The following is a 19,062-nucleotide window of genomic DNA, read 5'->3' on the forward strand; positions in this document are numbered from 1 at the left end:
CTCTGAAAGGAAACGCGCAGAGCCCGAGTCTGTGCCCTTCTCTGGGCAGCAGCCTTCTTCCGAGGTGGCTAGCTCGTTTGCCTGCATTCTTCAGCAGAGGAATGGCCTTTAAGCCGGTGTTCATACCTGTGATCCCAGCACTGTGGAAGCTGGTGTAGAAAGATTTGTGGTGCGGAGGCCAACCTGGGCTACTTAGTGAGGCCTGAGACAACCTGGACTACAGTCCAGCAAAAGAAAAATAGAAATAGTCTTTAGATCTACTTCAGTGACTGGAGACGGGCTAGAATTGCCCTAAAGGTAAAGCTAGTGGTCTGGGTTATGGTGGATGAATGTCCTCTTGGAGGGTTTCCAACTCAAAGTTTGATCTTATAGAGCCCTTCCTTAAAGTTTCCCACCTTGTAAGACACACTAACGAAGTTCTGTTTTCTCTGGTCGATTTCCTTCTTCTTCAGTTCTGATGCACTTGACTCTTTCCAAGTCCCTAAGATAAGAGTTACATATTAATCTCTGGGATTTCCACCAGTAATTTCTGGGGCCATGGCGTTTTTTAAGGAGACACTCTATAAAAGGCGTGAAATCAAAGAAGCATGATAGCCGCCGAAACTAACCTTTGATTTTGCCGCTGGGTGATGTAAGCCACTGGACGAGAAGTGGCTCGGGGAGACAGCAAACCACCATCCTGATGATAGGTGAGACCTCCTCTTACCTCCAGTGACACCTTTCAAAAAGTCAGTCTTTTGCGATTTTGATCCCCCCAAAATTAATGTTGCCTAATCACCCTAAATACCAAAGGTGAGTCCAGTGATCCTAAAATGGATTGGGTAGAAGGTAAGGGAGGAATCAAAACATGCTAAGTAAATTACTAAGGGAGAGACTCTTTTAATTAGACCTCCTTAGAAGAGCAATCCAGACCCACTGGGGGTCAAGCATGTGCAAGGCTTGGCGGTGCACCTTCCAGGGCTAGCCCAGGCTGGCAGACTTAAGCTGGGAAGTGGGGAGGGGGTAGCTCTGCCTAGTCAGTTGACATTGCCTCAACTGTTCCCTGTCATCCTATAGTTTCCTTGTTGCATCTGGCCAGAGTCACAGGGTGTTCCCTGCTGAGCCTGAGTGTCTCCTCTAAGTCACTCCAGCTGCTCAAAAGCCTTCCCTCTGGGCCTTCCTTTCCCATGAGCAAATCCTGACAGGAGGATATAAAAGAGCAACTGGGCTAAGCAGAGCAGTTCTCTGGCTGTCACAGGAGGCCAAGACACATGGCAGGTAAGATGCGCTAACCTTTCCTGGTTCCTACAAAGATGATGAAATTTCCTCAGGATTGGAGAACATTTAGTCCTCGATTTAGATCTGTCTTTCTTGGGCATTTTCTGGTGCTAGATTTAGCGACCTATTGGCAGCATCTCCTTGTGGGTTGTAGGGGGTGACTAAATCCACTGTGGGGTGAGAAGCCTTTTCTGCACCAAAAACAAGGCAGAGACATAAACTGGCAGATCTGGAAGGTTCCATGAACCTTTCTCATTTGCGTTGTTTAGCAACAGAGGCCCAAGACAGGTGTCCGGGGTCACTTAGAGAGTTGGGGGATGGTTACTGAATGTGGTGTCTCTGGACGAACATGACATGTAGCTCTCCTCCTAGTAAGACGATACAGTGTTTCGGGGAGTTGGGGGGGGGTCTTCTCTAAGCCAGTGCTCTCCTATCTTTATCTTCATGCCTGCTGGCTGCAGCAGATCTGAGTATCTGGTCAACCCTGACCATTAAGTTCCCAGTGTTTTAAATATGCTGAGGTCCTCTGGGTCTCAAACAGGTACCTGAACTGTAACAGTACGAGATGGGCCTCATCTGGGGAGGACTGGGGGTTAGATTGTGTTGCTTTTTATGTAACTGACCATATTCAGCACATACCCAGTGGGGCAGAGGATTATTTCTGCTGCAGAGGGCTTTCTAAGAGCCACTGAGATATAGAAGGAAAATAAACTCAACCTCAAACTCAGTTTCTCTTACTCGCCTGTCACAGCCTGCTTCTGACATGAGGTCTGGGAGAATTCCCCACCCACCAGCAAGTAGCTGGATGCCAGCTGGGTGTTCCTAATCCCATTCGGTTCTGACAGTCTCTACCTGGAGATAGCCTCCAATCTCACAGGCAGAGAGCTCAGTCCCGGAGACCAAACCCTGATTCCCGATGCCAGTCACAAGCTCCAGGTTGCTCTGCCTGTGCTTCGGGTAGAGTTCCCAAATTTGATCAGCTTGCTGGAGGTGCTCAGTCACTCAGGGGGACACTTGTGCTGGTTACGTCAAAGGACACAGATGAAAGTGAGCACAGGACAGGTAAGTATGTGGGAAGGTGCATGGGGGCGTTTCTGCTCTCTCTGGGAACACCACCTTCCGCAACTTCCATGTGCGGCCAACCATCCGGAAGCCCTCTGGAGTTCTGTGAAGACTTTTTGGCATGAGCACTCTAGAAGCCCAAACAGCCACCTAGACCTACTGCTAATAGGCTGAGCGGGGAATCCCAACAAGGCTTGTCTGTTGAGATTCTTCTTAGCTTCCCTGAGCAGCATTCCTTCCTTCCTCCTCCCAGACACAGGGCAGGACCCCTTCTGAAATTGGAGTGTTATGATCCATTATCAGATGACGTAGTTCTGAGAATTTCATGGTCAGCACCAATACAGAAAGTTGGCTGGGGGTAGAGGGGACTAGAGATTTTCTGGAATATTCCTCAGGAAAAAGAAATCACAGTTTCTATATTCTGATTTAGAGAGGGAGTTATGAGCCAGGAACTACTGTAGATGAAAATCGTGTGCATGCCTGTGTGATCACATATCACATAAGATATATAATATATGAAACATATTTGTGAGTTCGAGGCCAGCCTGGTCTACAGAGTGAGTTCTAGGACACTTGGGGCTTCACAGAGAAACTCTGTCTTGAAAAGAAAATTCTCACTTTATTTCTAAAGTTAGCCCATGAAAGACACATTCAATGGGGTGGGGGGGGTCTTAAAGGGCCAGGCATGCTGCTTAGTGGTAGGGCATGCATATAATGTAGACAAGCCTTGGGTCACCAGCAGAAAAGGGGAGGGAGAGGGGGAGTGGGGACAGAAGTCAAGAAAGGATTGGAGGAAGAAGGAAGGGGAAGAGAAAGAAAAAGGAGACAAGACTGCTCAGATTTTAGTCTGGCGACTTAGGCTTGGAGTAAAAAGTCATGATGTAGAGGCTGAGCCACTGCAGGCAGCCCCAGACATCGCTGTAGGCCCAGGGAAGCTCAGGTGTGCCCCTACATTCTTCCATATGTTCCCGCCAAATTGATTTTTTTGAGGGAGGGGAAAACCCTGTGGAATTTCTGAGGAAAGGCGTGGCATCTCCTTCCAGCCCTTGCCCTGTGCTACCCAGGAGGAGCCTGGCTAGCAGGAAGCAAGCTATCTGGAGAAGAAGGGATAAGAACTTCAGAAATACTTCTATCTGTGACATGACAAGCCCAGGCTCCCCCGGCAGAATGGGACATCTGGAGCATTTGACCCTGCCCCCTTACTGGCAGGCCAGTGGCCCAGTGTTAAGTTACTTGCCCAGGCTCATGGCGCTGGGTGGGGCCAATGCAGAGCTATAACTCAGAGCCTCAGACCCAAAACTTCTTTGCCTGCATCTTTGGGCTCTCCCAGCCTGGCACACTTCCAGCCTGTGCACACTGCGAGCTTGTGTGGCCAGGGCATCTGGTCTCACCCAGGTTTTCTCTGCTTTCTGAGATTCCATCTCTTTCTGTGGCACCCCACTGAGGCTCCTAGTATTCTCCTCGTCTCTTTTCAGCAATGAAAGTCCTTCTGCATCTCCCGGCCCTCCTAGCTTCCCTGACCTTGCTCCAGACAGCAGTGGCAGCCAGTAATGGTAAGTGTCACACTGTATTTGCTTCTTGGAATAAGGCTGGGATAAAAGCACTAGGAGCTGGGTGGCTGCAGACAATACAGATTCATTCTCACGCATCCCAGAAGGCTGGAAATCCAAGAGGAAGGTAATGGAAGGGTCACGATCCTCCTGAAGGCTCTAAGTGGGGTGGAGTGGAGGGGGTGGTCCTTTGCCTCTTCTGGCTTCTGATGATTCCAGGCATCTTTAGTATCCTTGGCTTGTAGCTACCTCCCCACCCCCGGCTCTACACGGCTTCTCTCGGGGTTCTTTCCTACATCCATTAGTCTCTGGACTTTGGGTTCACCCAATCAGCATGACCTCTGAATTGATCTCATCGGCAGAGACTGTTTGGAAATAATGCTGAATTTCCAACCGGACACCGTTTAACCCACTACAGTCTCCTCACGGGGAATAGAGGCTGCCTCTCATAATCCACACCCCACCCTTAGGAGGACTCAAGGAACACAGCTCTCCTTTATGTGTCCTTGCCTTCCTTGCTCCGAGGTCCTGGCTATGGTGTAAATTCTGATAGGCTTGCTTAAGGGCCCACAAGACCATCTCACCAGAAACCAGGCAGCCCAAGAGTGGTCACACTGCACATCCTGTTGTCCTGTTCCTGGGGACACCCTATTGTCCTCTCCTGGACACTCCCCTGGAATTCCAAAAAGCAATTTTGACATCTTGCTGAAGATCAGACTAGACTCTTCCCATTCTTTACCACTTTTTTTAAGTCTATTATTCTCAACCTGTGGGTCGCAAGCCCTGTGGCGAGTTGAACGGACCCTTTCACGGCTGTCACTTAAGACCGTTGAAAATATCAGCTGTTTACATTATAATTCATAACAGTAGCAAAATTACAGTCGTGGAGTAGCACTGAAAATAATAATGGCTGTGGAGTCACCATAACATGAGGAACAGTATTAAAGGGTCGCAGCATTAGGAAGGTTAAGAACCACGGCTTAAAGGGGTCTTGTAAAATATCTTTGATCCCCCCACCTGCTCAGGTTTGAGAGAGGAGGTCATGGCTGAGAGGGAAGCAGAAGCAAAGAGCATCTCAAAAGAGTGATATGTGATATCCTGCCTTCTACTTTTCCCTCCCCAAGCTTCCTCAGCCAGCGCCGCTGCCACCCTGCGGGAAACAGTGGATGAGGTCAAGGTCTGGGTCAACAAGGCCTTCCTGGATTCCCGGACCAGGTAAGTGACACGTGTGAACTCCCTTCTCTGGCTTCCTGTGAATGACAAGGGCACCCAGACCAGCCCCAGCAAGTCAGTGAGCCAAAGCAATTATAAACTTGCCTTGCCACCGCTCTCCACCCCACCCCCACCAAGTATGCAGCAAACAGGAACAGTAGCTTCCAAATCCTAAAATCCCAGCTTCTAAGGGGCCTCGAGGGGGACGTCTAACATCACCCTGCAAGGACTTCCCTCCACGTGGCCCAGGTTCCCTTTGGTTACGCCTGCCAGATTCAGAAGGTTTTTCGTTTATCCACTATAGTCTGCCTCGGGTCAGTGCAGGGAACTGATGAGAGAAGTTCTCTCAAGGAAGTCGCGGCTTAAAGCAAACTTAAGTGAGAATGCAGTTTGAAGTCCAGCCTCAGCCTGGCCGATCCACCACCACCCAGAGATTCCCAGGGCATAAGGTGTACCGTGGAGTCTGTCCCACCTTGGAACAAGGGTGTAGAGTTTCCAGATACCCACATGTGGCTGATGTGGCCCCAGGCTTGGGGCTCCCGTGGCAAGAGTTAAGAAATGCTGGTGCTATTACTGGGAACCTCCAATCAGGCAGCCGCCAGAGTTCAGGAGCAAAGCAAAACAAGTCTACAGGGGTGAGCGTTTGGGGGCTGCACCCACAGTAGCTGGGCAAGGAGCACATAAACCCTCCTGATGGGTCGCAGACCAAGACACCACGCACTCTGGGAAGGGGGCTGGGACTCGAGAAACTGCAATGTGGACCAGGCTCTCCCCTCAGGAATTCAGCCTTCCACCAGTAGAGTAGTTGAAGAACAAGAGCCGTCTGCGGTCAAGCCTGGCGGCGCAGTTCTATAATCCCAGCTACTCAGGAGGCTGGGGCAGGAGGATGGCAAGTTCAAGGCTAGTCTTGGCTATGGAGTGAGTTCAAGGGCAGCCCAGGCCATCAGCGACTCAGTAGGCTCCTGTCTCAGGAAAAGGGGAGAGCTGAGAATGCAGTTCAGTGAGAGAATGCTGGTCTAGCAAGTGCAAAGCCTAGGGAAGCTAGGAAGGGGTGTGGCCACGGCGTCGAGCAGAAGGCATCTTCAACCCTTCATAGTTCTGTTTCTAGATCGGGGCTTTTCTCAGCCTCATCCCTGGATGAGCTCTCTATTCCACGATTCTTTTGGTGGCTTTTAGATTGCTTTTAGTCCCGCAGAAATGGTATCATTTCAGGACTTCAAAGGTCAGCCGGAGGAGGTAAAATCCCAAGCTGCTGACTGCCTTGGTTCTGAAGCCCTGGGCTCTGTGGTGACAAGAGGGGGCCCAATGGGGGCTGAGCAGAAAGAGGAACAGGGAAGCCGGGGATGGTAACTCCACCAGTCCTGAACAGCTCGGTGGCTTGTGTACTTAACTCAAAGACCTGGAAAATTCTCTGGCCTGCATTGAGCACACCAAGCCTCTGTTTGGGGTGTCTGGCTTTAGACCTGACCCCACCCCCTCTGGACTATTGAGCATACTGTCTCATAAAAACAGAAAAAAGACGTGTGTGGTGTTGTGTGACTTTAATTCAGGCACCCAAGGGTCAGAGGCAGGCATGTCTCTGTGAGTCTGAGGCCAACCTGGTCTACATATCAAGACTAGCCAAAGCTGTTGCATGGCAAAAGCTTGTGGGTTTTTTTTTTCTTTTCTTGTTTCGTTTTTGTTTGTTTTGTTTTGTTGTTCTATTTTGGTTTGGTTTGGTTTTTTGAGACAGGGTTTCTGTGTAGCCCTAGCTGTCCTGGAACTCACTTTGTAGACTAGGTTAGCCTCAGACTCACAGAGATCTGTCTGCCTCTGCCTCCCGAGTTCTGGGATTAAAGGTGTGTGCTACCATGCCTGGCTTGTTTTGTTTGTTTGTTTTTAAGGCAGCAAAAAGACAGCCTGGTTCTCTTCAGGGAGGTTAGGCCAGGGCTGGCCTCCTTTCGCCTTTCTCCTCAGTCCTTTGATAAGCCTTAGCCCCGTTAGCACTCTAGCTGGAGCTATTGGCCTACCGTGAAGAGATAAGACAGGCATTACAGCCAGGGAGATAAATACAACCAGAAGGCTGGTTTTGTGAGAACCTAAGCCATTTTCAAAATTTCAGAGCTGTAGAGACAGAGGCTTTATAGAGAAATCCTCACACACAAGGAAACTGAGGCACAGTTAGGCAATAGGGTACTTTCATGTCCCTAGCCTCCCCAAATTGCCATAGACTTCAGGGTAGAAGGCTTTAGGGATCCTTGTATTGCACGTGGAAGATAAAGAGCTAAGGTTTAGCTTGGCATTAGGCAGGGTGCTTCTGTCCACAGACACCACACCAGTTCTAATTAATTAATTTATTTATTTATTATGTATACAATATTCTGTCTGTGTATATGCCTGCAGGCCAGAAGAGGGCACCAGACCTCATTACAGATGGTTATGAGCCACCATGTCGTTGCTGGGAATTGAACTCAGGACCTTTGGAAGAGCAAGCAATGCTCTTACCCTCTGAGCCATCTCTCCAGCCCCCCCTAGAACTCTTAAGTTATAAGGCTCAGGAGTGACCTGAGTTCTCAAGCCTGGATTCACCCACTGTAGGATCTGGGTAGTCTTAGGATGCTCATCTGGTTCTGACACGGCCAGTCAGGTACACTCTTACAGCTGGATTTCGGGAATCTTTTGATCCATCCACCAGCTTTACTTAAGGTCAGACTTAACTACTCTTCATGGCCACTGTGGCTTCCTTTTCCCCTTAGGAGAGGTCTTTCCAGTGGCAGCGGCAGAAGAGACAAGAGGGAGGGTACTGAGAGCCCGTGTTTACTCCTCAGATCCCTTAGGTCTTCCCCCTGCTCACACTCCCTTGCACCTCTCCTGAGAGCCACCGGCACACTTTGGCAGCTCACAAGGCCCCATTGGTTCCTACTGTAGGCTGAAGACCGCCTTGACCACCCAGGCTCCCACCACCCGCCACCTCTCAGGGTATCTCAAGCAAGCCAAAGGCCGGACGCGCACAGCCATCCGCAATGGGCAGGTGTGGGAAGAGTCTCTAAAGAAACTGAAGAAGGTGGTGGCCTTGACAAATGTCACAGGTACAGACAACTCACAGCCCTGGAATGACAGGAAAGGATCATGAGTACAACTGAGGCCACCAAAAGCTGCTAGAAACTCTCTACACAAAGGCGTTTCTGTCTTCCTTCTTAGCTAAACCCAAGGGCCATACTGGCAGAGCTCAGAGGGCCTCCGGGGACAGCTAGGCCAGTGTCCCTTTTGCAGGTGAAAGAACTCGTTGTGACAAGGTTATAGTGCCAACTGATAGAGAAGAAACATCTGTGCTCAGTGTGTTATGGTGGTTTGTAAGGATTCTGCCTGAAGGAAATGCCAAAGTCAATAAATGGGGTTTCTGGCCCTAAGCCAGTGTCCTGTGGGTGAAGGCAAGACGTAAGCCACCAGTGTCATATGGGTTTGCTGGGAGCATCTCAAGAGATGAAACTTCTACCCTGTTCTGGGGAACACTGAGCTATCACCTGAGTTCCGATTCCCTGCCTGTTGCCAGTGTCTCAGAATCCCTGTTTGGGGTTCTCTTCTTTTTCAGGCCAAGGCCTGGACTTGACTTCGCTCTCCTGGGAGGTGGGCTGTGAGCCCCCTGCTAAGGCAGTGACTTGCGATATAAGCAACCCTTACCGGACCATCACTGGGGACTGTAACAACAGGTGACCCTACCAGCCATTCCCCCAGCAAGCATCTCTGCCCCTTGGACCTTGCAGGCACAACTGTTGGATCCCTTTGAAGAGTACCCATCTCCAATGAGGTCACTGTGGTCCACTGGGAACAGTCCTTTCAACCAAGGCAGACAGTCCCATGCCTGGGAAGGGGGGGGGGCTAGGAAATTTCAGAACCCCACAGTGCAGAGGGCCCCTCCTCCACATCCGCTTTCCCTCCTGCAGAGTTCAGGTTAAGGGCCGCAGGGTGAAGGCAGTGAGCCAGGAGGCTACCTGCCCAGGTTGAGAGCTGTCTTGCTGGGTTTCAGGAAGAATCCAACGCTGGGATCCGCCAATAGGGCGCTGGCTCGATGGCTGCCCGCGGAGTACGAGGATGGGTTCTCCCGCCCCTTTGGGTGGACGCCGGGGAAGACGCGGAACGGCTTCCCTCTCCCGCAGGTGAAGGAGGGCGGGGTACAGGATGGGAGGCGATGAGCCACACACAAGTCAAAGCACCCTAAAAAAAAAAAGAAAAATGGAGGCGCAACTGAAATTAGGACTCGCTCCCTGGCGATATGTGCCCCGAACTGCCACGAGAGGGCAGCAGAGCCTGGAGCCCAACCAGGTGGTGGTGCTAATGTCCCAAGTCTGATACCCTGGGGTCTCCCAGGCAGATGGTTTCCTTGCTCTATTCTATTTGCGCTTACCCTGTCCCAGCCCCTGGCGTGCAGCAGCTGTCGTTTTACTGCTGGTCTGATCTGTTGGCCTCATCTGAGTTGGCAGCCCCTCCCCAGGGGCCTTCTTTCCATGCCCAGAATCCTGGCACTTCCTCACGGGCATGACAGCATCAGCTTGCCTTGGTTTTCTCTCTCCACAGTAAGGACGCTTGACCATTGTCCAGCCGCACAGACCGAGGTTCAGTGCCATCCCTATCCCTTTGTAGGCGCAGGACAAGCGCTCTAAGACTGTGTCATCTACAAAGTTCCCATGCATCCCACCTCACATATGCCTGTGGGGATTGCATCATAGGCCCCCACCAAACTGTGGTTGAATCTGAATCTTCAAAGCATGCTTTGTTCCGACCTGACCCCCTTTCCCTCCATGTGCAGCCCCGAGACGTCTCCAACCAGATCCTTGGCTATCTGAATGAGGAGGGTGTTCTGGACGAAAACAGATCCTTGCTCTTCATGCAGTGGGGTCAAATCGTGGACCATGACTTGGACTTTGCCCCTGAAAATGAGATGGGGAGTGATAACAACTCCAAAGCCCAGTGTGATGAACACTGTCTCCAGGGAGACAACTGCTTCCCCATCATGGTAAGCCTCTGCAGCCAGATCGACGTCCCTGGCAAGTCCCGGGCAACTTCCCTGTAGCACACATTCCCAGCCCAGAGATGGGGATCTCGTGAGAGCTTTGGATGCTAACATCATAGCTTCCTATCCATTCATGTGCTCATCCATCCACTCAGGAATTAGACGATAACCTACTCTATGCCAGGGACTATAGCGACACTAGGGACTCAAAGGGGAGATACTATGCTTGCTCTCAAGGACAAAGGCTGGCACGGAAATGAGCATGTGAACTGTTGACAGAATTGGGACATTTGGGGTTGTCTGTACCCCCACCCAGCAGCATCTGAGTCTCCTGGGAATCTCAGGCCTCCCTGCCAGATGTTGGGAGACAGAGTCTGCATTTTATTAAGATATTTTATCAAGACATATCTGTCCCACCCACCCCCACTTCCCGCCATGGGGTTCATCCTATATTTAGTGTGTGGAGCACTGCTATATGCTGCCCTGAAGGAAGACTTCTCTTTCCCAGAGGGAGCTGAAAGCAGCCGTGTGACCAGTGAGCAGCAAGGACACAGAATGCCCAGCAGGGTAGAGGGGCTTCCAGTGGTCACCTCTTCTTAACCATAAAGTGTGCATTTAGAGAGGTATTTGTTTACTTAGGAAAACAAATCAAGACTCTGTGCTGTAGTGAAAAAAAATCTGAAGCAAGGGCTGAGGCCAATCTGGACTCGAGTCTCACATCTTTCCCTCCTAGTTTGTAGGTGCTGAGACAAGTTAATTTATTGAGACTGTTTTCTCGTGTGTAAGAGACTCACGGGCTCTCTGAGGGACAGAATGAGATGCGGTATGCGTTCTGGCTGGCACATGGAATTCCAGGGTTGATATTTCAGTAGTAATTACTAAAGCGCACATCATATGCTGCTTGCCTGTCGAGGGCTCTCAGGAAACCCTGCCTTTTCTGAGCTCTTGCTGTGAAAGAGTGAGTCACTTTCTGCTCGTGCACGTCAGGATAGAATGAACTCTGGGCCCCGGGAAGTGTAACATCAGTTGGAGGCATCTAGGGCCAGAGTCTGGTAAGCATCCCACAGTGGTACCGTGAGCATCTTTTCAACCAGACTGACCCTGGGAAGGGTGGTCAGCGCACTGACGTTTTGTCCTTGTGCAGTAACTCCCAAACCCATCTCTCTACAGTTTCCAAAGGGTGACCCTAAATTGAAGACCCAGGGGAAATGCATGCCTTTCTACAGAGCTGGATTTGTCTGTCCCACACCACCCTATCAATCCCTGGCCCGAGAGCAAATCAATGCTCTAACCTCTTTCATGGATGCTAGCTTGGTATACGGTTCTGAGCCAAGCCTGGCAAATCGACTTCGAAACCTCAGCAGCCCCTTGGGCCTCATGATTGTCAATGAAGAGGTCTCAGACCATGGACTGCCCCTCCTGCCTTTTGTCAGTGTGAAGCCCAGCCCCTGTGAGGTCATCAACCGCACTGCTGGAGTGCCCTGCTTCTTGGCAGGTGAGTCTAGCCTGGGAAGAAAGCAAGGGGGTAAAGGACAAAGAGATCACCCAAGGAGCCTGCTCCATCCCAACATTTTCCCAGAAAGATGCCCGAAGACACCACTGTCTGTAGCACTGGGCTAGGGATAGAGAAAGGGCCCAGATAAAGAATCTAAGAACATGTGTTCGCTGTGGAACAAGATAAGTCCAGAAAATAATACAAAGAAAATCCACATAACCCCATCATCCACCAATATTAGTCATTAGTATTTAAATATAAACCTTTCTTGCGTGATCTATGACAGGCATAGTTCTAGCCCAGCTTGGTGGCACAGTTCTGAATCCCACCACATTCCTCACTGCCCATCTGCCTGTCCCTCTCCCCCTGATCACCTTAAAGGAGAGGCTTTGGAGAGAGTCTTGGGGCTCCATCTTTCTTTGTGAAGGTCCCCGGTCCTGCTTAGAACCCATCTTTCTGCCTTCTGGGCTTTTAGGAGACTCCCGAGCCTCGGAGCAGATCTTGCTGGCCACATCCCATACGCTCCTTCTCCGGGAGCACAATCGATTAGCCAGAGAACTGAGCAGACTCAACCCTGAGTGGGATGGTGAGAAGCTCTATCAAGAAGCCAGGAAAATCATGGGAGCCTTCATACAGGTATGGAGGCAGGAGTGCCTGCCACAGCCAACTGCCTGCTCCAGCACCCACCTCTGCTTTCTGTTGGGTTACTTCCAGCTGCATTCCTTACTCCTTCCTCTCTTTTGCTTCTCTCTAAGAGTCTGATCTGTTGTAGGAGGCCCCTGTTTGTTCCCAGCTGCTCAGCCCCAAAATAACCACACAGAAACTATATTGATTAAATCACAGCCTATAAGCTCTAGCTTCTTATTGGCTAGCTCTTACATCTTAATTTAACCCTTTTCTATTAAGCTGTGTATCGCCACATGGCTGTGGCTTACCAGCAGAGTTCTGTTAAGTATCTGTCTTCAGCAGGGGCATGGCTTCTCCCTGACTCCGCCTTCTTTCTCCCAGCATTCAGTTTAGTTTTCCACACCTACCTTTATTCTGTCCTGTCTAGGCCCAAGACAGTTTCTTTATTAACCAATGGTATTCACAGCGTACAGAGGGGAATCCCACATCACTGATCAGCTCCCTGTTTTAAAATGTATCCCCGACTGGAACAGTCGAGGCTCTGGATTCAATCTGAAACTCTGCAGCAAATAAATAAAATATCCATGTGTTTGTGTGTGTGCAGGTGTGTGCACACATGACTGGGGGGGATATGCATGTACATATGTGTACATGGAGGCCAGAGGTCAGACTCCCTCATGTATCATTTCTCCAGAGAGCCAAACAAATACGTTAGCTTTGAACTTACAAAGTAGGTTAGGCTGGCCGGTCCACAAGCTCCAGGGCTCTACCTGCCTCTGCCTCCCCAGCTCTGAGACGACAAGTCCATGCTACCACGTCCAGCTTTTTTTTTAAAAAATGGGTTCTTGGAATCAAAGCCAGGTCTTTGGGCTTGCAAGGCAGAGATCCCTACTGACTGAGCGGTCTCCCCAGTGCTGTATGAAATCCTTATGGATTGACTCCATTTGACTCCTGTCGGTATTGGCATCAGCGGATCACCTTTGCTCACGCTAAGTGTGGCTTTCCTGATTATTGGCATTACCGAACATTTTAGTGGCTCTAACACCATTTGAATCTTTACTCGACCTTGTCATTACCCTGCTTAGGTTTAGTGCATGGGTTCTGGTCTGCTTTTGTTTCTACTACAATGACAGTCTGGTTCCAGGACTTTCCAGTGCCCCTCTGGTCCACTTCATTTTTCCAGTGCATGTGAGCTTTCCTCTCCGTTCCTGCTGGTGCTGTCTTCAGGGCACCAAAGTTTCTTCTTTTCTGGCTGCCTGCTGTTGCTAAGCAACCTCTGATAGAAGCAGAAGCCACCATGCCTGGGTCTTCTTGGTGAAGAGCCAGGGGTGGGAGGAAACAGACACAGTCCTCCACTGCCCCACAGAAGGTAGAGACTGTCCATGGCCTGGACTGAGGAGCAGGGGAGGCTTGGTTAAGGCTCTCGAGGACTTGGCGTGTGAGGCAGGAGTTGGGGCTCTCTGCCAGTCTGCCTTGGACTTCCCTGGCCCTTGGTCTCTGAAAAGAAAAAGCAGGCATTTCTTGGCTTCTTTTTGATATTTCTGTTGGAGGTTTCAGGCCACCAGCCTCTTCTACACCCAGTTCAAAATGGGGGCATGTAGAACTCACCACGTGGTCATCCCTCAAATTCAGGGTTCCTCAGACAGCTCATATTCTTTTCTAGCTTTCAGAGTATCTTCTTCAAATTTTACCTTCTGGATCTGTGTGTGCAGTCCAGGGAAGGGGGCATGAGGTCCCCTGGAGCTGAAGTTACAGACAACTTTCTGATATGTGTGTTGGGAACTGAACTCAGATCTTCTAGGAGAGCAGCAAGTGTTCTTAACCACAGAGCCATCTCTCCAGTCTCCCTAGGTCTCATGTTGCTCAGGCTGGCCTCAAACTCACTGGGTAGACAAAGCTGACCTTGAACTCCCGATCCTCATGCCTTCACACCGCCAGTACTGGATTATTAGAGATCCATATTGCCACAGCCATGCGTTGCTTTTGTCGTTTTAGGATTGTTTGTTCGAATTGGAAATAGAAGTCTCACTATGTAGCCCAGACTGGCCTCAAATTGTCAAATCTCCTGCCTCAGCCTCTGGAATGCTAGGATTATAGACATGGCTCACCACACCAGCTCAGCATCCATTTATTATTTCCTGTTGAAATATTGCCAGGATATTTAGTTGCAATAAATAGAGAGGAGAAAGGAAAATAAGGCTGTGACACCTTGTTCTAAAACCAGAGGATACACACACTTCTGCTTTTAATTATTAAGTTGACCTATCTCCATATAAAATATTGGAGCCAGAAATCCTGGTGCTAAAGCAGAAAGTATCAGATTGAAGTGACTAATTAATATAACCTAATTGGGAAGATATCATGAGAATTAAATGAACGGATGCCACGATTGATTAGCAATGTCTGCCATGGTCATAGGAATGGAAACCGAGTACAGATGCTATCCATTTGCCCTCTTGGCAGTAGTTCCTCTCCAGCCTCCCATGGCAGAGAGGTTTGCACCTTCTCATGTCCTCCCTCATGACTTGTCTCTCCCTTCAGATCATCACCTTCAGGGACTATCTCCCCATCTTACTGGGGGATGAGATGCAGAAGTGGGTCCCCCCATACCAAGGCTACAGTGAGACTGTAGACCCGCGCATTTCCAATGTCTTCACCTTTGCTCTCCGCTTTGGCCACTTGGAGGTCCCTTCTGCTATCTACCGCCTGGATGAGAATTATCAGCCATGGGGTTCAGAACCCGAGCTCCCCCTGCACAATCTCTTCTTCAACACCTGGAGGCTGGTCAAGGATGGTGAGTCTTCTCAGGGAAGTGCTCTTGCCTGAGCCTCTCATTCTCCAACCGGCTTGTAGGGACTCCTGGTATGAGTGAGAATCACCTTCCAGACACTTCCTGTGTGACCTTGGACAAGGGAATCCATCTTACTGAGTCTTAGCTTCCTTGTTTGCAAAATAAGGGCAAAGTGGGACCTATCTCATAGGATAACAAATTGAATGAGAGAGATGTGTAGCGCACCCTAAGACACGAGACGTGATCGGTAAGTAATAACGGCTTCTTCCTGTGGCTTCCCAGGTGCACATCTAAGATTCTTCTGCCTTTTCCTGCCCTAGGCATCTCTGAACTCAGAAAACAGAATTTGTGAGCTTGGAAAATTGTTCTGTTCTAGAACCTTCTATCTCCATGAGGTGTCATAGACTGGGTGCAGCTTTCTTATTCCTCAGATGAAACTGACTTTCCTTCACGCTTAGCCAAATGGGGCTGACTCCTGAAGACATATGGTCCCTCTTCCTCTGGAGGAAGGTGTGGAAGATGAAGGAACTGACCCCATGAAATAAAACATGAAAAATCCTCTTACTATTCATTGAACCATCAGCCCCTGAGTGCCCTTCTCTGTCACCTCAGAAAGTCCAGCCTGGTCTCCTCTCACCCTGGCACAAGGAGAGGCTGCATTGTGCTCTTCTCTCCCCACCCCCAGCCAGAAATGCCCGTCGTTCCCATTTCCTATTGAGAGAAGGTATCTGAGGCAGGGAGGGCCCAGCATTTAAGATGCCCTCACCCTGTTCCTAGCTGAAGGATGACCTCTTGGTGTCCCCCTGCAGGTGGAATTGATCCTCTGGTTCGAGGACTGCTGGCCAAGAAGGCCAAGTTGGCACACCAGGACAGAATGATGACAGGGGAACTCCGCAACATGCTGTTCCAGCAGACTCACACCATCCATGGCTTCGACCTGGCTGCCATCAATATCCAGCGGTGCCGAGACCACGGGCAGCCTGGTGAGTGGGTCTGAAGGATCACCTGGTCTGGAGACATTTTTGCTCCCTTCTGGGACTCCTGGAGGCTCTGCTCTGGAACACCAAGGAGCTAATGGATCCCGAAGCACGAGACAAATCCATTTTTAAGAACCCACAAAGACATCCCAGGAATGGAATCTTTGTTTTCCTAATGCAGCAGTGTGATACACAGCTGCTGCTATCTTAGTGCCTCGGAAGAGAAGGAGAGCAGCAGCTATGCATTTAATCAGTTTAAAAGCCCAGAATAGAAGCACCAAATACGGTGGTATCAACATGAAATCCCAGTTCTCCAGAGGCCAAGGCCAGAAGATTGTCTGTTCAAAGCTAGCATGAGCTCTGCAGAGAAACCTTAACAAAAAGAAGGAAAAAATGGAGGGAAGGGAGGGAAGGATGGCAACCTAGTGGAGTTTTTCTCTGCATACACGGAATGCAATGTTACTGCTACTAAGAGACAGATTGCTTGAGTTCGAATCCCAGCTGTACCATTTACTACTTGTCTGAGATGCTTTTCTCATTTCCCATGGCAAGCACAAGGAAAGATGGGCTGAATCTGGCTCACAGTTTGAAGGTACAGGCAGCCCATTGCGCAGGAAGGCACCGTGTCGGGGGCATGAGACGGCTGCTCACAGTGAAGCCGTGGTCGGGAAGCAATGAGAGATGGGTGTGGATGCAGCATCCCTCCTCTTTCTTTATGCACAGCGTGGATCTCACCACAGTAATTTATCTAGAAACTCCCTCGTGCGCATGCCCAGAGATGTCTCCAGAGATGTTCTAGATCTTGTCACATTGACAATCAGTATCAAATATTACACTAGTCATAGGACTTGGGGTGAGCTTCAGCTGCTTTGCTCTTATTCGTTTGCATGGCTCTTGTATGGGTGCTTGGACCCACACATGGAGAGTCGCAGGACAGCTGTCAACCCTTGCCCAAGATGAAAAGTGATGCATTATATTTCCCTTGTCCTAAAAACTCTGATCCCATACTTTCTCAGCTTCTGAAGGTGGAGTGGTTACATCCCCCAGGGAAAACATGAGCGAGAAGTCCCTGGGGTGAGCCAACCCTATCTTTTCTCCCCTAGGGTACAACTCCTGGAGAGCTTTCTGTGGCCTGTCACAGCCAAAGACGCTACAAGAGCTGAGTGCTGTGCTGCGAAATAAGGTGCTGGCCAAGAAGCTGCTGGATCTCTATGGAACCCCCGACAATATTGATATCTGGTTAGGGGCCATTGCTGAACCCCCAGTCCATAGGGGTCGGGTAGGGCCTCTCCTCACCTGCCTCCTGGGCCAGCAGTTCCAGCGGATCCGAGATGGAGACAGGCAAGTGACATCACTGTCTGGGGCAGGAGGAGCCCTTCCCTAGGCAGGGGTCCCCAGTGTTCTTCATGAGGTCTGACTCCATATGTCACCCTAGGAGGGGTTTTCCATGTTCCCAAGAATGTGCTTTGGCAGTGGGGGGGAGCAGGTAGCCACTGCACTGTGTGACACGACCCTGCTCTGTCCTTATAGGTTCTGGTGGGAGAACTCTGGGGTCTTCACAGAGAAGCAACGGGACTCTCTACGGAAGGTGTCCTTCTCAAGACTTGTCTGTGATAACACCCGCATCAACAAGGTCCCGCTGAACCCATTCCAGGCCAACACCTACCCCCAGGGCTTTGTGGACTGCTCTGCTATTGATAAGTTGGACCTCTCCCCCTGGGCCTCAGTGAAGAAGTAGGACCCTCCTGCCCACGGCTTCTTACATGGCACCTGCCTGTGGTCCAAGACATCATTTCAAACAAGTTCAATCACCTGTTCCTGTCAAATTGGGCACCTAAGTCCACGTCTTCAAGTCTCACATCCTCCAGACGATGGCCAAAGGCTATCTGAGCCTTTCCAGCTCTTCCACGAGGCCCCCACCACTTCCACGCCACCCTCTCAGGCTGTGGGAACCCTCCTCTAACTAGATGCCTCTTCAGCTTCCCTGAATGAGTGTTGGCTGAGGCTGTGACCTCTGACCCTTATGTTTCCTCCTGTCCTCCCAATTTAGATTATAAGCATTCTGAGCCAGAGACCCCCGCCTGCTTCTGGGTATGGCTTGTGGCACTCAGCATGGTATTAATCACATAAGGTGCCCAATAAACATCCAGCTGTTCCTTCCTAGGGGCAGGCCTTGCAACCGCTGTGTCTAAGGAACTGGGTGTTTACAGTCCAGATGTGTCAGGCTGCTAAGAGGTCCTGGGCACCAATCAGTCTGACGGGGAGAACAGTGACCGAATCAGAGGTGCAAGAGCTCTCAAAGCAGGGAGGAGGCAAGGGGCTTCTGGGGGAAAAAGCAATGTCACAGAGCAGTGAGAGAGTGAATCGGGGTGACAGTGCTGTGGGGTACCATGGGCAACCAAGCTTCCTGGGCTTCCCAGGAGCTAAAACTGATCTCGTCAGTCCTCTGAGAAACACCCTATTCATCCTGGAGAGTCCCTGGAGTCTGACAAGCTTCTGAAGTGGCGGCTCCAGAACATTCCTTAGGTTGTGGCCCAATGTGGGCCAATCTTTAATTTTTTTCATAGTGTCTCAACTAGGTCTCAGGTGGACCTTGAACAGACTATTACATAGCCCAAAGTAGCTCCCAATCCTCTATCCTCCTAAATTTAGGTGACTTCAGCCTCCTTAGGGCTGGAATATACTACTATGGCATGGTTGACATTCTTTTTTTTTTTGTAAGATTTATTTATTTATTATGTACACAACATTCCTTCCATGTGCTTGCAGGCCAGAAGAGGGCACCAGATCTCATTATAGATGGCTGTGAGCCACCATGTGGGTGCTGGGAATTGAACTCAGGACCTCTGGAAGAGCAGCCAGTGCTCTTAACCACTGAGCCATCTCTCCAGCCCATGGTTGACATTCTTAAAAAAAAAAACCCTCCAAGGTCTGGAGAGATGGGTCAGTGGATAAAAGAACTGGCTACTCTTCCAGAGGACCCTGGTTCAATCTGCAGCACCCACAATGCTGCTCACAACTCTATGAAACTCCAGAGGATCATATGCCCTCTTCTGGCCTCTGCGAGTACTGCATGCATGTGGCATCTAGGCACAGTGCAG

At 50.2% G+C, this 19,062-nt stretch overlaps 1 protein-coding gene across 4 annotated transcripts; it reads left to right on the top strand.

The window, feature by feature from the left end:
- The first annotated feature begins 573 nt into the window (after nt 1–573).
- Lpo (lactoperoxidase) lies at nt 574–18,140 on the top strand. 4 transcript variants are annotated; one of them, XM_041665886.1, is made up of 14 exons: nt 574–689; nt 1,057–1,257; nt 3,795–3,872; nt 4,994–5,084; nt 7,989–8,149; nt 8,653–8,770; nt 9,088–9,217; nt 9,868–10,074; nt 11,242–11,566; nt 12,042–12,202; nt 14,735–14,987; nt 15,794–15,967; nt 17,065–17,302; nt 17,492–18,140. In XM_041665886.1, exons 2-14 carry the CDS (start codon nt 1,251–1,253, stop codon nt 17,697–17,699), a joined length of 2,151 nt encoding a protein of 716 aa, XP_041521820.1. In that variant the 5' UTR covers nt 574–689; nt 1,057–1,250; the 3' UTR covers nt 17,700–18,140. The 4 variants fall into 4 exon arrangements, with proteins under 4 accessions (XP_041521820.1, XP_041521822.1, XP_041521821.1 ...); XM_041665887.1 differs by having other exon boundaries at nt 638–689; nt 1,185–1,257; XM_041665888.1 differs by lacking the exon at nt 1,057–1,257 and having other exon boundaries at nt 587–689.
- The last annotated feature ends 922 nt before the right edge of the window (nt 18,141–19,062 follow it).

Source organism: Microtus oregoni, unplaced genomic scaffold (assembly GCF_018167655.1).
Source record: "Microtus oregoni isolate MIOR12 unplaced genomic scaffold, Mior012 000015F_ref0000493, whole genome shotgun sequence".
NCBI classification, from domain to species: Eukaryota; Metazoa; Chordata; class Mammalia; order Rodentia; family Cricetidae; genus Microtus; species Microtus oregoni.

Excerpts from the sequence above, each read along its gene's own strand:
- Lpo (XM_041665886.1), top strand. Across the intron at positions 5,085-7,988 it reads TTCCTGGATTCCCGGACCAG|GCTGAAGACCGCCTTGACCA; the intron begins GTAAGTGACACG and ends TTCCTACTGTAG. Across the intron at positions 17,303-17,491 it reads CGGATCCGAGATGGAGACAG|GTTCTGGTGGGAGAACTCTG; the intron begins GCAAGTGACATC and ends CTGTCCTTATAG.